Source organism: Bombus bifarius, unplaced genomic scaffold (genome assembly GCF_011952205.1).
Source record: "Bombus bifarius isolate JDL3187 unplaced genomic scaffold, Bbif_JDL3187 scf7180000008199, whole genome shotgun sequence".
NCBI classification, from domain to species: Eukaryota; Metazoa; Arthropoda; class Insecta; order Hymenoptera; family Apidae; genus Bombus; species Bombus bifarius.
This window is the reverse complement of record NW_022884505.1, coordinates 1467878-1490063: the sequence shown is the minus strand read 5'-3', so window position 1 is coordinate 1490063 and position 22186 is coordinate 1467878. Positions and strand designations below refer to the sequence as shown.

General features: G+C 36.2%; 1 protein-coding gene and 1 long non-coding RNA gene across 5 annotated transcripts; one reads left to right on the top strand and one right to left on the bottom strand.

Moving 5' to 3' along the window:
• Positions 1-3412: 3412 nt before the first annotated feature.
• LOC117210222 lies at positions 3413-18981 on the top strand. 4 transcript variants are annotated; one of them, XR_004488062.1, is made up of 8 exons: positions 3413-3939; positions 4165-4213; positions 5468-5598; positions 5773-6131; positions 8473-8540; positions 9615-9766; positions 14925-15331; positions 18602-18981. It is a non-coding gene; the product is annotated as an uncharacterized LOC117210222 (long non-coding RNA). The 4 variants fall into 4 exon arrangements; XR_004488061.1 differs by having other exon boundaries at positions 14925-15342; XR_004488059.1 differs by lacking the exon at positions 18602-18981 and having other exon boundaries at positions 8473-8605; positions 14925-14976.
• On the bottom strand, positions 12116-22005 carry LOC117210220 (brain-specific homeobox protein homolog). Its single transcript, XM_033453026.1, has 3 exons — positions 21653-22005; positions 20399-20651; positions 12116-13156 (listed from the first exon to the last, which is right to left on the bottom strand). The coding sequence occupies exons 1-3, from the start codon at positions 21989-21991 to the stop codon at positions 12906-12908; spliced, it is 843 nt and encodes a 280-aa protein (XP_033308917.1). The 5' UTR covers positions 21992-22005; the 3' UTR covers positions 12116-12905.
• Positions 22006-22186: the final 181 nt, after the last annotated feature.

The window sequence follows — 22186 nt, the reverse complement described above, 5'->3', positions numbered from 1 at the left end:
GTTCGTTCGATAATTGTTGCAGATGCGTGCGTTAATTGTCCGAGCAATCTGTCGCTTCTTACTTTTTTCTCTTTGTTTTTGAATTTGAGTTATTCTGTTTGAATTTTTCCTTTCTAAGGACATTGTTAATTCTTTTATTTTATTATCATTTTTAATTATTTTTCTTTTTTTTTTTTTTTGTTTTTTTTTTAAGTTTTACACGTTCGTCTCCACGCCAATCGCTTGTCAGGTGTCACAGAAAGATAGCACGTAGCTAGAGGTCTTTAAATATGTTAGACTTTATTAGCGATATATCGATGTCGAAAGAAATTAGAATACTCGTTGATATTCGTGTTCAATTTTACGTTAGAAGCTCTGGTACATTTGATGAATTTGTTGTTTGTACTTTACCGGAGAAGAAAAATTTTTCTTTTATATACATATATATATATACAAACAATTAAAGAACCATCGTATTAAATTAAGTATTCGATATACGCGTTCATATATTTTCTCTCTTTTTTGTCGTGGACTGGTCCATGGCTTCTATATAGCATCTCCTTTGTATATGCTTTATTATTATTATTATTATTATTAATATTATTATTATTATTATTATTATTATTTAGTCGACATGTAATATATTAATTTATACATTCTTTAGTTCGATCGTCGACGTAAAGAAGAGACTAGCTTGAAGTGAAGATTAATGCAGGACCGACTGTTTCGTTAAAGATAAACAATTTTATTTCACGATTACCATAGGATATTATATAATTCGTTTATCGATAGAGAGTTTCAACGAGAATAATTTTTTTATATTTATTTTTTCCCGTTTTTCTTTCGTACTATAATTTTTACATTTTCAAGGAATTATTGTTCCAGTGTAAACGACGATCTACTTCTATTACGAATTATTCAGAATCTCAATGCTCGCATTTATCTTCGATCAGCGATTTTTATCTACTTATTACTGCTATAATTTACTCGTGAGTACACCAAGATCTATCAACAGGCTGGAGAATATTCGTTCTGTAGACCGGAAGAGCAAACGTGCGAGGATCGTTTAATCTTTCCCCCTGAACCCGCGATCTTGGTTCTCTCTTCTCCCAGCAACGAGAATAACCGAAACACCGGAAGAATCATCTTCTGTGACAGCATTTATATTTCATCTGACATCGCCATCGCGAACCAATGAATTAGCACCAAGTCTATAGACCGTCATTTTAACACTGTACATTTCGATCTCTGCCCGAATCAAACCACTTAACATACGTAGCTCAGAGAATCATCCTGTTCTCAATTTGTGATCCTGAAGATGCTCAAAACGAGAGAAGAAAGAAAGAAAAAAGAAAAAAAAAAAAGAGCCGCTAGCAAAGTTTGCGTACGAATAACGATGAAACCTTTTTTAATCGAATTAATGTTAACATTGCTGGTGTGCGTGTTCCAGGATAGTCCCGATATTTTGCGTATTTTTTTATGCTACGATGATACAACAAGTAGTATGAAAACGGTTTTTCGCAAACCAAATTGCAAACCGAGCGACGACCAAGCACACATACTTTTACTCGAAACCTTCGAGAATACTTGAACCATATTAGTTACAATTTGTATTCGAATGTTTATGAAAAAAAAGAAAAGAAAAAGAAAAAAAGAAGAAAAACGCGAGAAAAAGGAAGGAAGAAAGATTAATACTTTATAAGGAGGAAATTTAATAACTTCCGAGAGGACGAAGGATTTTCTTTTTTTGATAGATGTTACGATAATAACGGCTATGATAAGAGTGAAAGGAAATTATCGACGAGAGAATGTTGCGTCGATAGGATGCGTTCGAGGGACGAGTCTCGAATTATTCGAACGATAAAAAGTTAGCGATCGAGTAGCGGTGATAATAGTGGAAACAGTTGATTATATTCCTCGTCGAATCACTCTTTTTTGCTAGCATTTCTCCTGTTCGATGTACACGTGACTCGCGTGATCAAACTTGTTAAAGCGTTCACGAACTATTTAAAAAAAAGGAAAAAAAAGCTATACGAAGTATAAACGTTTCTATAGTGCGTGTCGAAAAAGACTGTAACAATTTGCATTTACAAGAAATTGCAGATTGTTCCAGTAGTATCGTTCGTTATAGTTTTCCATTGTGTTTCTCATTGAATTTAAATGAATTTGTAAACGGGCATTGATCATTCGGAGGGCTGTACAAATTCCGAATTTTCAACTTTTCAATTTTTGGATATTTACGATACTTCAGTTTATTAACAGTTGATTACTTGAAAATGCAGCATTACCACTTGACCATTTATTGAAGATAAATATTAACGGATAATTGTCAATAATTACTAGAACTCGGATGGTCAGTGCTTGATCCTCTCTGTTTTATCGGTAATCGTTATTTAGTTTTAAATGATTTAAAAAAAAAAAAGAAGAAAAGGAAAGAGTCGTGAGCTCGTAAAATCCGTAAAAGATATGCATGCACAAGTAGCTTGACCCAATGATGAAAATAAGACGAAAACTGTTTAGAGATATATTTAAAAAAAAAAGTGAAATATTTAAAGCGAACTTTAATAGCTGCTTCCCTGGGTACCAAATATAATAGGAAAGGCCTAGTTAGCGATATTTAAAATAATGCCTAAAGTAAATGAAAAAAAAAGAGAATGAAAAGCTCGAGAATACATCTATTTACGAGTATACTTCTGCACAATATAATGCGCAATAATGATACATCCGTAGGGTGTATATTTTTAATAATTTGAGATTTTCGCGGTTATACAGGATATAATAGTTATTATAGTCGTAGGATTCTGAGAATGAAAGAGAGAAAAAGATACACGCGCCTACTAGAAATTTAATATTTCCTGTGAGAAACGACGCAAAAGACTAATCCCTCGTAGTCGCAAGAGAAGGAAATAAGGGCTAACAGCAATCTTGTTTTTGAGCGTCGAAGACCCACCGTTCGTTAACCTTGGAAACCATTTTTATTCCCTCTCACCCTATCCTTCTTCTCTATTTCCCTTCAACTTCTTCTTCTTTCACAACGTTTTAGTTAGTATTCTTGTCGTACGACTGTTCTGTTATTAAACGATACTACTGTTTTTGCCTACTACAATTATAATTATAATATATGGAAAATTATATGTAAACAAATATAAATACTATAAATATCGGAGAAATCACGTCGCTCGTATATTTTCACCTGTCTCTAATGCTTCCCCTCGAATTAAAAATCATGAAAGTATTCCATTTACAAAAATACTTTGTCTTTTTAAACATCACTTTACTGCTTCTTAACTGCTTCGTAATGTTCTATCGTACGTAGCTATGGCGATTGTAAAGTACAAAATCATTGGAATTAAATTTATACGTAATTCTATAATTAAAATTCATCTTGTGAAAGATAAACAACCGTTTAGGCATTTCTAAGCGGTAGCGGTATCTATATACGTTGAATAGAATTAATTAACGCGGATTTATGTAGATGGCAGGACGACTGCGCCGATTGTTGACCACTATCAAAAATCGCGCCAAATTAGCGAACTCGTGATCTGTCATTCCGCCGATTGTTCTTCGTGATCCACTTTAAACTTACAAGAGTTCTTTAGTCTTTAGTTCTTTATCGTATCCTTCTCGGTCGATTCTCGAATCTATTGAACGTCTACCCGATATTCGTTTCGTGATACGAGCAGTGTGTAGTGTATCCGTCAATTTAATAAGGCATATCCCCGTAGCACACCTTGTCACATTGTCATCGTCGAATAAACTCCTTTTCGAAGCGGTCTAACCTCTTAAAACGGTAAAGAACCTTTGGTCTTTACTTCTTTAAACGCGGTGATAGAGTGGTTGAAAGGTGAGGAGGCACTCGAGCGGTGCCGGAAGAGACGCGAGGACGTACTGAAGGGGTTGGCTGGGCTGCCTTTATGCCGTAACAACGAGGGCCCACTTCATAGGGCAGGAAGCACAAAGGTGAGGACGACTCCGTGACTATCGCTGAATCTTCCATGGTAATTATTTTTAAACACGTCCTGGAGATACGAATCTTTAGTGGCTCTAGCACCGAACGGCCGAGTAAACTTCTCGCATCTCCGTTGCCTAACTAAATAACCGGACTAATTAGACCGTAGCCATGCTTTCCAGCACGTTGTCGTCTGTATCACGTTGATAATTATTTTTTTCCTTCCTCTCTTCCAGACGAGAATTTACCCGTGCCACTCTGCCCACTCGTGTTCCCTGTCCGCACGTATGTATCGTTAAAAGTCTGTTACAATAATTAATTATGACAAATGAATAGATAATTAAAGGATTTTATATGAAAATGATTCTTGTTGAGTTTTCTTAGATTTTTCTGGATATATTTTAATACTTGGACAAGTGAGATTGATAAGAGAGTGAAACTGGTGGCATAAGGAACGATTTTACGATTTGATTACAATATTTGCGATCCATCGTAAACAAAGTATTTGATTATTGTTATTTTGTAATATAGTAGAACTCTGTTTACGTAAAGTTGTTGCGTTATAAATATATATTTTATATTTTATATAACTGAAATTTGTATACATAGGAGCCCACTTACGGATTCAACTGGTACAACAGTTCACTTAACCTAATATCAACCAATTCTTAGTACAAACTGATACTAAGAGGTTCTTAGTATAAATCGTTCAATTGCAATGAATAAAATTTTCATTTCGCTTCTACATATATTTTTATATTGATAAGATTTTTTTAAGATCATATCATATTATTTGCAATTGAAAACTTTGATGAAAATACCTCTTACTTACTAAACTTGTCTGTAAAACATGAATTTTATGTTCGTTTTCATTCTTTAGTTATTAGAATATAAATATTGCGTTCACTCTTATTTCTATTTTATTGAAAATGTTTTATTTTTCCTTGCGCCAAGATCACTTTAAGATCAATATCTTATTATTCAAAAAACGTGCTTTAGTGAAATATCAGTAATATACAATTTTTCAGCCCCCTCTCTGTGCTGTTTCTTTCATTCTCCTCGAATCTTTCGTTTCCTTTTTATTCATCTTCGTCAGTCGTCGCGAAGCTTTCCCCGTTCTGTTACTGGCTCTCCCCAGCAGCACGCTTTTATAGTGTAGCAAATCGAATCAGAACGCCCCCGCAGGGTCGTCAACAATATTATTTGTTAGCGGAAGTGCCGTAGTAACTGGAGGTTGAAATGAGGCCAGATTGGCCAGGGTGATCAAGTTAAACGGCACGTGGACAGTAATGCTGTTCCCTGCACCACGAATATCCTCTCGTCGATCCTGATCCTTCCTCCGGCTCTCCAGATTTCAACAGATATTATGCTGTGGGTATTTTCATTCTTTTTTTCTCCTGTAAAGTTATTCTAGTTGGATAAATATTTTTTAAATACGTAGCTGTTAGAATTTGATTAATCAACTACTTAATTAAAATAAAAGTGAAATATATCGTTCGTTAGTTTAAAGGTAAAAAATTAATTGATTTATGCCAACAGATCTCGAAGTTCATGATTCCAAGGACATGGAATTCGCAATAGATCATGCAGAGATTGAGGACTTGAAAATACACGATCCCATAGTTGTAAAAATCGTCACAAGTCATCTGAAAGTCGAAGAATATCGAAATGTATTCATGTATCATACTTTGTAACACAATTTATGTTCAAAAATGATCTTTGTGCGTTTATATCTATTGAGACCAATTGGTTGTCGTATCATATACTTAGCTTTAATGTAGGCATTAAAATATTTAGACAAAAATATTGATCGATAGCTGTAATTACGATTACAACTACTTTAGATCTCGAGAATGGTGATGCAACCAGGAAACAAGGAGCAGACAATGGTATAACGCTTGATCAGAAGTGAAATGTCAAGGTAAAGAGCAGTAAAGAGGCTCAAGCGTGTTCGATGAACAGCACGCAACCGTTAGCCTAACAAGCTGTCAAGACGTCGCCGCGTGTCAATCCAATGGTCTCTACGCACCCTTCGAATAAATCTACTGGGAGTCTGTTTCCACCCCATTTCTCGACGCCGCACCAACCAGAACTGCTGTTGTCTCTCAACCACCGCTTGCAAACTTTTAGCCCTGTGAATGATTTAACTTCTTAGATTGCGTTCCTCTCGTATCCAGTCTTGCATATTCCTTATCTTTCAAAGGTAATATTTCTAGCAATGATATTTATAATATTATTTATATCATTCATTAACATATCGACGAATAGTGGTATATCATTTTATCTTTTTGTAGATAAGTTAAGCTCAAGCAAGTCAACTATCGGTAGACTGTGGATTTTTATGCATTTAGATGAAATTTAATAGTGCAAAAATGTACGGAATGCGTACAATGTGAAAAAATACATAGAATACCCAAAGTAAAGTACCGATTATAATTTTTTAATAGATAGGTCTCAATTTTCTCTAGTTGTGCACATAAAAACGTAAATTTGTATAAAAATCCGAGGTGTAATAACCGATAGAAAGCATACTATTTCGTCTCCTTCTTAATTTCAAGATTTTGCAATTTACTGCTTTGGGATCTTAATAAAATTGTCAGCTACAGACGTGTTGGAATTCGATGTTTTATTGAATTATTATGGCTGTATTTAGTCAGGAACATGTGATCGAATCTCTAAGCATCTCTCAATAATATGGTCGCTTATAAACTGTTATTGATCCTGCATGGAAACTTTCATAGATCTTATCTACTAGCTAACGTAATTTAATTTCCTCGAATTAGTACGTGCGTGTGGGGTGCCTTGTACGTACGATAATCTTCTCCCCTTTGATCTATCTATGACGTACTGTTTCAGATTATACACTTTGTAATCTGTAATGTACTCAATCTAGTGTACGATGTAATGTAAATTTGTCGATCATATTTAGCGGTATAAAATCACTGAACTTTTTAGACTTCTCCTGTAATTTTTTAACAATATTGCCGTATTCTTTATAAAAGCTATTTATGCGATGATTATTTCACGTAATATTGTACATATTAAAATATTGTGAAACGAATACTAATCGTTATATGAATTGAATTATATCGTTTTGCATTGTTTGAAATGAAAATATCTTCCAAATCAATGTTCATTTCATATAAACTGATTAATACATTTTCATAGAGAATATTAACGAGAGACACCGATTATTATTATTATTATTATTATTATTATTATTATTATTATTATTATTATTATTATTATTAGATAAAGATAAATGATCTTTACCTGATCTTAACGCCTCCATTGAACAATATAAGCACCTCTTATCTCTTCTTTCCAATCTCCTGTAATTCTTCTAAAAATATTCCCTTTCATATGATGTACAAATACTTTTTGAGATTTTTAGAATAATAGATCAAGACTAGACACCCTGTATATACTTTCTTAGAATCTAGGGAAAATTATAGACCGCTGTTACGAATGCAATTATCAGGTAGTCGACTTTTGGATGGCGCGTAACACGTTTTGTAATTCAGTTCGGCGAAATTGTGCGATTTTCTCATCAGCATCTCGACCGCGTGAAATCAGATTAGCGATAAACGAACTCGCTTCGTTACATCGTTACACGTTACGATATCAATTTGTAGCATGGAAGACCCGTTATAGTATGAATAATAATAATCGAAGTTTAGAGTTTAGCACCTATCATTGGTACAATATTTCGAAAACATTTTTGTGTGTTAAGTCTCAGACTTGTTAGAATGTTGTGTTAAATCCGTTCGCTGCAAATTCTATTTTTCCAAGTAGAAAAATAAATTTCCCAACGAATAAGTATATAACACAATAATTCACAGATAATTAGAATACTAATCGCGTAGAACTCATTAAGAAATCATATTCAACAATACTAAGTACAGCGATATATATATTTCATTTTACAGACACGTAAACGTCTCAATTTTCCATAGATCATAGTTTTTCCAAAATCACGTCTTCATCTTCTCTAATCTTTCAATAATTCCATAACTCCTAGATATACAAATCCTTATGACGATAAAGTCTCCTCACTAAGTAAACTCTTTCTCAGCTCTCAGTACCTAAGGTATTAAGTACATATATACATCTGCAGGATAAAGTCATTCAGACATCATCCATCTCAAGCGTCAATGCATTATGTAGACTTAATGAGTTGGCTCTCAAATGAAACATAGGTATTGATTCATTATTTCTAATAGACTCAATACGGTCATAAAAACAGCCAAGCGTGTTGAAGAATGTACAGATATCATACAACACCGATGATGTGCAAGAGTATTCCTCTTATTCCAGTGCTGTCTCATATGCTAACTTGTAATCTATAGGTATATTTGATTATTTTTTTACGTACTCATCAGTACTTTAGTTCATAAAAAAATGCACCCACCGTACCCGTAGTTTTGCTTTATACTTCAAAACTTGTATACTTCACTATACAATCCCCTCCATTAAGTATACCATCTCTACACAGTACACGTTAAGATTAACATTAAGGTTGACTTGATTATTATCCGTTTTAGATGAACAAGGAGTGACACACACTTGGAAGGAAAGACAAAGAAGAAGAGACGGTGAAAGACACAGCCAGGTAGCTGTCTATTCGAAGCCACCCTCGCGCTTTACAGACTGCAGTATCCTGTGCTGCGCATATCGGTACCGAACCCCTATGACGGAAAATAATGAAAGTAATGGGAACCCGCCCACTGCATTTAGTCCGCGCAGCTACCAACCCCCATTCATCCCCTCGCTGCCTCTCTCGTCGTTCCTCTGCCCACCCTGTCCGCATCACCGGGGGTTCTCTGTACTTGCCGCCTTGTTCATTCTCATCCATCCTAGCCTTGCTCCATTGGCTATTGTACCTGCCATTTCATTGTCCTTTATTTCATTATTTTCGCCGCATTCCTGTCTCCCTTTTGCCCGGCAAGGGGTGCGAATTTTCCCCCTTTATTTACGGTGCCGTAATAACAGACGTCTTAACGGAATTTAAACGTCATAAATGGCCTGCCATGATCTCATTAGTTTACGAGATAGTTGCTTTCTCTTCCTACCTTTTCTCTTCTGCTTGTTGCCTGTGTGGTTCCGTTGCTCGGCGTACGACAAAGCTTATTCGAGAGCGAGCATTATCGCGAACCTGAGATCTGCCGTTTCGACATCAAAGAAAATATTTTGTAATATAGCTTATGCGTGCGCACGGTTCAATGTTGAATGCGAATGTTCAAGGTAGACAGAGCCGAAAGAATGCGTCGAAATAAAGCTGATGTTGGTACACGGTATTGTGAAGATTTGGTCGTTGTTGAAGTTTATTTTAAGCTCTTAATCGGTTAGAATAATATTGGTGATAATTAGGCTGCGGACATTTATGATATGCAAAAATTTTGTTCACTCATTATATATACACATTGTGACAAGTATTTAGATATTTCACATACTTTTTGCGTATTATGGGTATAATATGTATTTTTGTATCTTTAAATTTTCCATAAACGCAAAACAATCTGCAATCTAGTAGTAATCTTTATGGATGTGTTTCTATCTAATATCGTACAGTATGTTCAGAAGAATTGGTACTTCGTGTCCTATATAAGATTTTAACAAATTGTTTACTAACTGTTTGTTACATCACATGCGTAAAATTCATTGACCGTTCTTTAATCTTTTCCAGACATTTTCTGTGATAGAATACGTGCCTTTATTCTTCATATCTTGAACGAGGGTGTATGTCAGGAGAAGGTGTGATGAAAGGTTTTGACGCTTGACCCTTGCTGAACGTGTCGATGAAGCGGCGAAGGAAAGGAATGAGAAATAACGTTATCGGTAAAAGTATTTTCTCTTACCTAATATTTCTCGCCGTACAAATATCATATTTGTAAGAGAGATTTCATCCGAGAATTTTCTTCTTTTTCGATACAGATGCAATCACCCTATAAAACCTACCTAAACATTTCTCGCCTGCGTTTCACATCTCTAAAATGCCACTTACCTATCGAATTCCAAGCAAGTACGCTTTAATTGTATCAAAGGAGCAAACTTTCTCCTCGAATTATCGGCTTATGTAACCAACCAGCCTACGATACTGTGCAAAGGTCTTAGACGATCATTCAGAGCGACCAAATGAAGCTAAACGAAAAGAACCGACAGAGCAGAATAAATTTCCTAAAAAAAGAAAAAAAGAAAAAGAAAAATTCATACAGCCAATAGCAAAATTTCCAGAATCATAATCCACGAAAATATATAGCAAGAAGTGATCCAACATTCCCAAAAGAGCGATCTCCGGCAAAACACCGTCTTCCATCGTCCACATACAAACAATCAACGGAATATCGTTGCACAAGTGTTTTTTCCGTTACAAAACACCATGATCCATCGTAGATCCGTATTTGAGAATATGCAGCGTGATTTAGCCTGGGTAATATGATTATAGGTCTCTGTCTCTCTCGCATCCTACGGTTCCTCCATGTCTCTGCCTCTCTCACCTCTCTTCTCACCCCTCTGCTTGGCAATGTGTGTGCGTGCGCGTCTGTTGGACCGTCCTTTTCATCCACCCCCACGAATCTCCGGCGCCGCAAGGGGATGAGAACGCCGACACCTCCACCCTCTCTCTATACACGCTCCTGAATCCAGAAAGAGAGAGAGAGAGAGAGAGAGAGAAAGAGAGTGAGAGAGTAACTCTGCTCGCTCTGGCTCTGATCCCTCGCAATTACTTCCCATTATCTGGGTATTAGGATTCACCCCAACTGGGAGCAGCACGACGTGTTCCGCAGACTCCGCCTATGCCTTCGTGCTCAGCCGGAAACGCTCCGGGACTGTCAGCTCGCGATATCCCCCTTTTCTTTCTTTCTAGACACGATCGCGACCTCTAACGTTCGGCAACAGGTAGCAAAAGACGGTCGTGGCAAAGTCCTTGTCCTTGGCATTTGTCCCTCGTCCATTTCGACATCGATCTCCTGGATCTGTTGGATTTATACGTCTGCCGCACAATGTTCGGAGATTCTGGAAATTTATCTTTTCTTTTTATTTTTCATTACTTGTTCTCTCGCGGCATTTCGGTATTAAGCTTTCTAGGATAGATAATTTACGTATCTTCCGCGAAGAAATGTCATGTTCCGATTAGGTGGAAACTTTTTAATCTTGCCTTTTTGGTTTTTGGTTCGTTGGTTTTCGGAGTTTGTAGTTTCAGAATCTCCGAGTTCGGTGGTTTGCTCAGCTTCTGAAAATTTGCTGATCTCTTCTTTTTATTTTTCTTCTTTTTCTTCTTGTTTTGTTCTTTTTCTTCTTTTTATTACTTATGTGGAGGGTTTCGGCTTTGAGATTTCTAGGATCGGTGATTCATTGTACGTCGATTCTGAGGGGTGTTTAAGGTTCTGAAAATTTTATAATGATTTCTTCTTATCTTCTATTTTTTCACTTATGGCCGGTTTTTAGCTTTTGCTTTTAAACAGAACATCGTTAAAAAGATTCAACTGAACGCGGCTTACGCGTCTAATTTTGTACAGGAGTTTTGTAAGGAAGCTCAGTCGGGGGATGAAACATGATTCACGGTTTAATTCACGGAATTAAGCCGAGATTAACTGCTTCTTTAGCTCGTGGAGTGCGTTAAGCCTCGAAAATGTCCCAAACGACGGGCAGAAAATGTCAGGCTGTCAATTAGCGGAATGATAATGTTGCACGAAAGGCGACCTCGTCGTTCATGACCCGCGACAACCTATAAATGTCAATTACGATACTTATCTGTCGTCTATAGGAACGCGCCAAATCTAATTTGAAAATTAGTCCGTCTATCTTTTAACTCTTCGCTTTACTTACTTTAAATAAAAAAAATATAGAATTTTAAAAAAGAAACTGCATGATTTTATACGATAGTATTTCCTCTTCTTTCCTTCTCTCTTCTTCCAAATAAATGACGCTTATTTTAAATAAATAAAAGTTATACGAATTGTGATATGTAACTTTAAGAAAATTTAGCCAAGGAGAAGGAAAAATAACGAATCTGTACAAACCTTTTTCTTCCTCTTTTCTTTTTAAATAAATCACACCCGTTCAAATGACAACGCGTGATCGTAAAATGTGATCTTCCTGTCTTTAAACAAGTAACACTGAATCGAATCGTAACTATAAAAAGGACTTCTAACTGGGGAAAGGGAGGAAGTGATATTATACATCGCGTTACATCATGACATTTTAATCCCAACTTGAATCACAAGCTAACTTTCTACTTCGCTATAAAAAGTGACTCGAAACAGACTAGCTTTATTATGGCATTTCGCTATAAAAAGTGTCGCGAGAGATCGACCAGACTCTAATCGCTAAAGAGTCATTTACAAGTCGTTTACACTTTCTACATCGTCTCGAGTCTTTCGATCTTCTTATATTACACCATTTCATTGTACACTATTCCTTCAATCACATATTCATTCTTAACACTGAAAGTGTCGTTCGTATTTCTTTCACGTTCTTTCACATTGTTCTATTAGTCACTGGTTCAAAATGAAGAGTCCCTCCTAACAATCTTGTTCTATAAGCGAGACAGTATTACTTTTATCATCCATCGTCGGATCTAGGTGGTTTAGAATCGTCAATTCTTCTCGTTCCTTAAATGAAAATATTCAAATTGTCTAAATCAATCTGTAGAAACATTTTGCTCCGATAAATAAAATTTCACAATTAATGGAAAATGTCGTCGAGGAAATTCTTTCGAAATCGCATTGCGGATCTTCGTATTTCCCGAAGGACTTCCTAACAGTTGTTTAAACCGATTGACTGCACTTGAGAGAAACGATTCGAGCGTTTAGAAAAATCCACGTGATTTCTCTCGGTTCTCCCTTCTCAAATCTTCCTTCAATTTCTCAGACCGATCACTCGGTTTCTCGTTCTTCGATGCAATGTCTGCATTTACTAGCTCATATTAAACGTTCTCCCGTGTGAAAGAGCAATATCAACCTTGTACTGTTTCGTTTCAGCGATGTTGGCGTTGAATAGCTTGTCCGTGTTGGGGTTGATGAGACAGGCTAACCGAATGACGATACGTGATCTGATGAAAACTCGTCGGTGAACCGGCACGCCTAGAGACGTGAATATTGCCTGTTCGCGTTGGCGATGGCGTCTCGTCACCTAGAACGTCGATTTCATCGTCGTCGGAGTCTACCGGCGCGTCACTGCTCGCCCGTGATTCTCGCCCGCCGCTCAGAGAGAAATCCACCGGTCGTTCTGCAAACAATTTCATCGCAAACAAGCTCGTTATTTATTTCTGCAGGAAGTTTATGGGATTTTTTAACGAGTTTTTGTGTGATTATGTTGTGTCGTATGATTATGTGTCTATTATATATCTATATTTTTATGTCGATGGATCCCTAAATCTCTATATCGTATATTTATTTCTCCATCCGTACATTGTAGTTTTTCGATACGATTCATTATCTTAAATCTAAGTTAGCGTTACACCACAAACGTCAAATTTAGGACCTAATCTCTACAAGTTTCTATATTTCTATATTTTTATGTCGATGGATCCCTAAGTCTCTATATTGTATATTTACTTCTCTATCCATACATTGTAGATTTTGGATAGGATCCAGTAACCTAAATCTGAGTTAGTGTTACATCATAAACGTGAAACTTAACACCTACAGCCTCTAGTCTCTATAAGTTTCTATATTTCTATATTTTTATGTCGATGGATCCCTAAGTCTCTATATTGTATATTTACTTCTCTATCCATACATTGTAGATTTTGGATAGGATCCAGTAACCTAAATCTAAGATAGTGTTACACCATAAACGTGAAACTTAGCACCTACAGCCTCTAGTCTCTATAAGTTTCTATATTTCTATATTTTTATGTCGATGGATCCCTAAGTCTCTATATTGTATATTTACTTCTCTGTCCATACATTGTAGATTTTGGATAGGATCCAGTAACCTAAATCTGAGTTAGTGTTACACCATAAACGTGAAACTTAGCACCTACAGCCTCTAGTCTCTATAAGTTTCTATATTTCTATATTTTTATGTCGATGGATCCCTAAGTCTCTATATTGTATATTTACTTCTCTATCCATACATTGTAGATTTTGGATAGGATCCAGTAACCTAAATCTAAGATAGTGTTACACCATAAACGTGAAACTTAGCACCTACAGCCTCTAGTCTCTATAAGTTTCTATATTTCTATATTTTTATGCTTATGGATTCCTAGAAGTATCTGCAGGCTGAGTTTGCATAATTTTATATTTGTAAGTCCATAGATTCCTAAGTCTGTATTTCTAGATCTACAGATACCTGGATCTCCAGGCTGTTACATATATTCCTAGGTCTACAGATTTTTAGGATTCTGTGGTTCAGTATTCCTATATTTCTAGATCTGTAAATTTATAGGTCTCAATATCTTTAGATTTCAATATGTGTCTCTGTACTTCCAAGTCTGTAGATCCCTAGATCTATGTATTTGTACATTTTTATATTCCTAGGTTTGTAGATCTCCGTATTTCTACATGTCTAGGTGTCAACATCTCTATACTCCGCTTCTTCTGTATTTTTATGTTTTTTTGTCATTCCTCCACTTCTATATATTTCCTATACAAATTCGCGTAGAAGAGATTAATCCAAATTCATCTTCGTTCTGTTTGAAGAAAGCAAAAGTAGCACGAAGACATTTAGTTGAAGAAATAAACATAATAATCGGAGGTTACTATTTTAACGAGTGGTTAACGTATTGACGGGAAACAGTGTAAACACAGTTCAGAACAAGAGGAATTTGACCACGGTAAGGCAGGATATTCGCTGCGAGTTCTACATCGAAATTATAGATATGTATTCGTCTGGTAGAATTTACTAGTTCTACAAACAGAATCGACAACTTTAAATTAAATTTCTCATTGAAATCGCTAAACGCCTATAAAATCATGAATTTCAAACCGAATTTCATATAGGAATTCTACGTCTCCGTATCTCAAAGAAGCATTCTTATTAATTTCAGATCTCCGAATACGCAAGGCTCTTCGTCATCTTCCAATTTCTTTACCTCAAAAAAAAAAAAAAAGAAAAAAAGAAGAAGGAAAAAGGAAGAAAATATACGAATCCCATGCAATTAATTCCCACGATTCGAAGCTAATCAAACGCACCACCAGACGTTATACGAAACCCTAACGAAACCGAAAGGAAGCGTAACCGACAGAGAAAATGCCTCTAAAAAGCTACCTCCCCGGTTCTTATCTCGGTGGTCAGAAAATCGACTGATCAAATTGGGTCAGATATGTGCCGGTACACAACTATAAGGTCCTCGACAGCAGCCCTCGGCCGTGGGCAATCGTGAATGTAGGTCTGGCCAAGCACTTAGCCGATAATTGACTAATTTTCTCGAAGACCGAATCGAGAAGACAAGAGGTAAGAACAAGGTTCGTAAGACGTTCAGTCGGGAGCAACAGAGAAACATGCGATAAGAAAGTGATAGATGGATAGAGATAGATAGATAGATAGACAGAGAGAGAGAGAGAGAGAGAGAAATTGGTGGTGGGGTGTCGTAACTCTGCAGTGGGTTCCTTAGACGGTATCCGTTGGAGTCTCTCGAGGACAAGGCGGTCTCATCTTCTACGTGCTTTCCACCCCTTACAACCCCCTTCTTCTTGGCTACCAAGGAGACGTCTACTAACTTCGTTAGCCCTTCCTACCGAACGAAGCCATCTTGGCTACCGAGACGAGCAACTTGCCGAAGGTTATGAGTAGATGCGGTGTAAGTCGCAACGGGGTCGGGGGTGAGTTCGAATCGTGCACCCCCGGTTCAGAGAGCGATCGTTTCGTGAAGATACAACGTTGTTGGAAAAATATACCGCCTTATGGTGTTTAATACGATATAGATGTATCATACATTTTCTATTTTATTGTTTAATATAACGTATGTAAGATATAATGCATTGATATTGTATATGTATATGCGTATATGTAATATACAGTGGCGGACAAGGGAAAGTTTATAAAATAAGAAGTATAGAAAGACGTCATGATTGTACAAAATGAAGTTACATTTAATAAGAGCAATGAAGAAATATAATATATACGGCAGAATAGATGATCGTTATCAACATCGAAAGTTACTAAAATTCATATCAATTTTAAACATTCTTTTATCAAGCACTGTATGTTACATTATATACAATGTCGGCATTACGAGGAATTGAATATTTACTGCGTTATATTTTTGCAACTGTCTCATTATATTGTATTTAGATACAGTATAATTGCGGTAATATATTAGATTGTCCGAGAAGTGTCTATCGTTTTATGCGGAAATAATAGATACACAACATTTTTGTTTTATATTATCTTATTAAATTATGTATGACCCATTTTGTTCTATTTCTACTATCATGATCATACATAATTCAATAAAATAATATAAAACAAAAAATGTTGTGTATCTGTTATTTCCTTATAAAACAAAAGAAACTTTTCAGACAAGCTAATATATATGAAAATTCTAGAACCCAGAAAATTGTACAAATTTGGGAATGTATATTTTCTTATGTATTTTTAACCGTACGTTGTGCCGTTTTCTCAGCGAAAGTTTGATAAACGAGACAGTTGGTTAGAATAGCGTATTAAGAATAGCATTAGGATTAATTTTATATCTTTTTAAAATAATTCAGAGAAAAGGTTCCTCCGAGAAGGAGTAAGCGGAATAAAGCAGTATTTTCGTTCGCGAACGTGAACGTTACAGCTTTAAATCAATTCACGCGAGCAATCCGATTTAATTATTCCCAGATCACGGCATTTACTACATTATAACAGCGTCGATCGTGCACCATTGTGCGTGCACAAAGCGGTACAGTTATCGGGAATTATTGCTCGATCTATTTGCACGACGCTGTTGTTTCGTCTTCTACGTTGTTTACGGTGTTGTAATTCACGTGATAAATACTTACGCGATACAGAGAGCTTTGCATGTAAATGAATTCTTTTTTAATCAACAAATCAGAATCGAAATTTGAAAGTGAAACAAGAAATATTACTACTCTGTTGCTTACTCTCTAAATCTACGTGTTCATTTATATTTCAACTTGTCGTAACTATAATTTAAAACTAAAAACGATAGCCTGTATCATGTTACGATATCATTACAACATCATCGTCGCGATAACTAGTAGGAGATACATATCGACATTTATTATTCGTTTACTGCGATGTAACAATTTTCGATTGTGAAATGCTAACAGATAGCGCCTGATAAACGAAGATACTTAGATTAAATTAGTAATAACGAATGAAAATACTTCTTTTATAACTCTGCCGTATAATTTGACGTTGAAATCCGATATAAAAATCGTACGATCTTACGCGAATCTTACGAAAATCGAAGACAATTCAATCTAACAGCAATGCTATCCTACCAGGCGGTCGAACGACCGGTTTCAAAATTTAATTTAAAATTGTACATTCATTGTTATTTCTTTCGTTCGTTTAACTTATCTGATTAATCAATTAATATAAGAATTTACATAATATTAGACGAACGAGAGAGATGACAATGAATGTACGATTTTAAATGAAATGTTGAAAGCGGTCGTGTTAATCCTTAAATATCATTTATTTGCGAGAATTTGTTTCAATATTTAGAAACATAGAGATGCGCATATTGCTCTATTAAAGATCGTTCAGACGATCAATATTATTGTCAATATTTAAAGTTCTCAACGTTATCGCATCTAAGAGATCTTCCAGACGATCGATATATACCGTCAACACGATGTTGAGAATCTCAAATATCTACAATAATATTGATCGTCTGAACGCTCTTCTGTATACAGTTTTCTTGAATGAAAAATTGTGTCATCCTCCTCTACCAATTTTCCTTCGAGTCTCTCTCTCTCTCTCATTGCATCGTTGTTATTCGCATTTTCTTCATAAAAGAATACGGAAACAATATAATCGAGCGTACGAAAGCCTGTTGAAGCGGAATTTAGAGGAAGGATAACAGAGGGCTAAACCGGAGGATAGGAATTGTGGGAAATTGTACGGCAAAAAGCGGTCATTATCCATGCAACGGTAGTTAATCATTATAGTTACTGCGACCTCGGTTATGGTCTGGTTAGTTAACTAAAGTTGCGTAATTTATTGCCAGCCGAATTTTGGTTGCATTATATGGTCCATTAGCATGATAACAGGGAACTATTTGACGTACACGGAAATTCCGACGCGCTGCCCGCGCTCGAATGCAAATTGATAATCACAATTACGAAGTTTATACTAATAATGATTTAATTGCGATACACAAGCCACCATCTACTTTCAGCCACGATTATTACTTTTCTGCTGGCTACGACGACGACCAATTACTGCGCGCGAAATCGTTAACAATTCTCTATCTGTCCGCCAACTGCACTTCGTTTCTTTAGTTTTTTCTTCATCTTTTTTCCTCGTCTCCTCTTTTCTATCTCCTCGGTAAATATTTAGTTTGAATCGGAATTTAGCGTACAATAATACGATTACTGTAATTATCAGGTTGCGAATATTTCTACAAATTCACATTTTTAAAAGAGTAGAACAGAAGCAGCGATTTGCTTCGTCTGTTATATAAATACCATAACGACGAGTATTGATACTTTCGATATGTATTCTTGCGTATTACGTGCATTTCACGCTTCTTTTTCCTTTTTACAGCTTCTCATAAATGAACAAAGATCCGAAGACTGGTAATCGTTTAGTTGATATCGAGATCAGGAGAATGATAGAAGCGTTTTCTCAAGAAGAAGATGGGACCAAATCGTCTGATCACCGTTGAGCAGTAATCCAACTAACATCACGAGGCGTATTCCGAAAAAGTTGAGCTTTTAAATTACGCAATTAGAATACGAGAACTCACTTGAAACAGCAGAAATATGAACGTGATTCTGAATCGGACGAATATGATCGTTATTTCTGACGAAGAAACGATAGCAAGAAGGACATCTTTAAAAATCCTTAGGATTTCCCTTTTCTTCGCATGCGTGAAATTATATGAGAAAACAGGATTCGATAACGCAAACTGACGGAAAGAAAAAAAGAAAGAACATTGCAAACGAGATATCACTTTAACAAAACTTTGATCATTTCGATATGTTTGCGACGTTTTTAAACTTTCAAGAGCGATATTGAATATCGCGGACTTGTTCCCAGTTTTTATAGAGTGTCTTTCTTTTTTTTTTCCTGCCGACGCAGAATTCCAAATATGATTTATGAGCAATTGATTATGTAGGACACATCGTGTTGTTAATCCGAGCTAATTGATGCGAAGCAACGCGAGCGGTCGCGTGTTTATCGAAAAGTCGATACATGTGTTTAGCGGTAATTACGCATTGTTAGGCGGATACGAAACTGCACGGGGGTTCCAGCAATTGCAATTAAACGCTTGCATTAGCTACGCGATGCGTGAAAATTTTAAGCGTCATCGAGTTTATAATAGGAAGCTAACTTTCCATTTTATCAGCTATAACTTTCCCCTGAAGTCGTGATCGCCCGTTTCGCCTGTCTGATCACCTGTCCTCAAAGTCTTTTTACCTTTCCAATTTGTTACCCAACTTTCGTGTATGCGGCTCGTTCGATCCGTAATAATTTTATTACGAAAACAAAATCTTGTATTCGCTTTAGGAAAAGTCGAATGTATTGTTCAATTCGTTGTTCAGAGAGCAAGACGTTGGAACTTTCACGTGTTCAAATAAAAGTTTAAATAGACGTTCGATGTTCAAACGCATAAGTAGCAAGTCGCTGACGAGTAGAATACATACACGGCGCTTTGAATTCGAGTTTACAAAACGATATTGCTGACACAAAGATTTTAAGAATTGTATGGACAATTATAAACAGATTTCAGAGATAGATAGATATCCAAAGATATTACGAATACGATGATTCAGATACGTCGCCAATAGCGAAAATCACGATCTATGATTCATATTTCATTTCATAAGAATTCTTTTCGCAAACGTTGAAATGATTCTTGCACGAATCGCTTTAAAAAATAACTTGCAAACAAATTGTACGTTAGACAAGATATATACTAGTTACGATACGTTCTCGTAATTCTTAATCATTTCTAGCGCTAGTGTAAGATCGTATATCAGACGAGACATATGATATACTGATTGTGATAAACTCTCGTAACTGTTAATCGTTCCTAGTGTCAATAATTCCATTTTTTTTTTTTTATAAAAACGCGGAGAAACATAGATATTTTCGTTCAATTTTATACCATTACGGTCTCAAAACCTACTAATCTTTCGCGAAATTGTCAGGCGAGAGTTAAACCCTTAATTACATAATTACGCGAAAGTTAAACCCTTGAAAAAAATGTGTACACGTTAGCTGTTTTATTTGTAACGCGTATCGAGCCTGAATCTGCAAGAATCTTTTCTAGATTCTGTTGTAAACGAAGTCTAGCTTTAATTATTATCAGGATGGAAGAATATGAGATTTGCTTACCGGCAGGCGATGTAACGGAAACGGATTGACCGGTGCATTGCTGATTAGAATTCTGGTTGCCATTGCTTCCGGCGCTGGTGTTCAATTTCCTCAATTGTTTCTTGTGCTTCATCCGCCGATTTTGAAACCACGTTTTCACTTGGGTCTCCGAGAGGTGAAGAGCCGCCGCGAGCTCTACCCTCTCCGGTGTACTCAGGTACCTCTGCACCTCGAATCTAGCTTCCAAACCCGCTAATTGTTGATCACTGAACACCTAAATACGACACAAACGATTTCTTGCAAGCCTGTACGAACTTTTACTTATTTCGACAATAGCGTTTTTAGTAATTTCGTTCTGTCTGATAAAATTACTTGCACGATCGATCGATATTGTTTCGACGATTAAATTATTTCCCGTGACATTTCCACGAACGTTGTTAACCGTTTGTATTTAATCTTGTCATACCAAATTCATATAGGATTTCGTTAGTAGCATACTAGTAGGAAGCCGAAGGTAGAATATCGCAGCTGTGAAAACGAACAAAGATAGAATTTAGGTGATCGGACAATGGAATTTTCTTAGCGTAACAAACCACTTCAAACAAGCTTACGCTTATTACTAAATAGCTTTGGTTTCTCTATTGGCTAAATTACCAGGAAACGTTAATAACAGAAGTTAGAGCGACAATGTAAAAATTAAGGAAAGAATACAGTTGCGAAATTTACTATGGAAGATCTTGGCTCAACATAAGAAACATACACAGAATGCTTCGAACCCTTGCTTTGCCATTTTCTTAGTAGCTATTTAAATGAAGTTAATTTAAGATGTAACTATCCACTGTTGTAACAGCATGTCGGATGCAAAATGTCGTAAAATTTAATCCGGTTAATGTTTAAACTAAAATTAATTCAATCTAAATTTCTAATAGTTCAAATCACAGTTATAAGTAAACTTCGTGGCTGAATTGGAACTACGATCCGCGTTACGAGTACGATTCGATATTTTAACATTAGGATTGCCAATTATAATGAAAGCACTACGACGAAAATAAATCTATAATCATAATCATTCTTATTCCAATGAGATCAATATCGATTTCGTGAAAAGCGCATTTGTATGTTTTCAGCAATTAAAAGAAAATGAAGGAATTAAAAAGCAAGTCTCTATAGCCGTAACGTTCCGATATTTTTATCTTCGTATCGAGACGAGTGAATCATGCAAACGACCACCAGTGGAAGAGGCAAAAGATAAGGATTACAAGTGGTTTCACTCACTGTTCGTGCCTTTCGTCGACGGCAGTGCTTCAAGGCCGCAAGTTCAGTAACTCCCGGTACCACGCCAACCCCCATCGCCGTGTTACCAAAAAGTGGTCCCAGGAAGAAGGTTGCCGTAGGCGGTGCAGAAGGATAACCAGGTAATAAACTGGCGAATTGCTGGTATTGCTGATGTTGTACTCCGTGACTGGACGTCAGGTGCTGATGATGAAGTTGATGATGAGAATGCGGTGGAGCGGTTCCACGACTCAGGATATCTTCTATCAAAAACGATGTTCTGCTCGCGGAAGTTCCATTCTGACCTGGCTGGGCCTGTTGTTGCTGACAAGTGGACTGCATTTTTACCAAAATGAGCAACTTTTCAGCTATCGAACTTCGATTATTTGTATTGAAAGTTGCTTGTTTGTTACATAGTTGGCGAAGTTTTCTTCAAAAAGTTATATATATCAATCATGTAAGTTTAATACCGTTAAGCTTGATTTCATTCGTTTGAATTTTTAACTCTAACTAAGTGTTTTTATTTTTTCTCGCTTT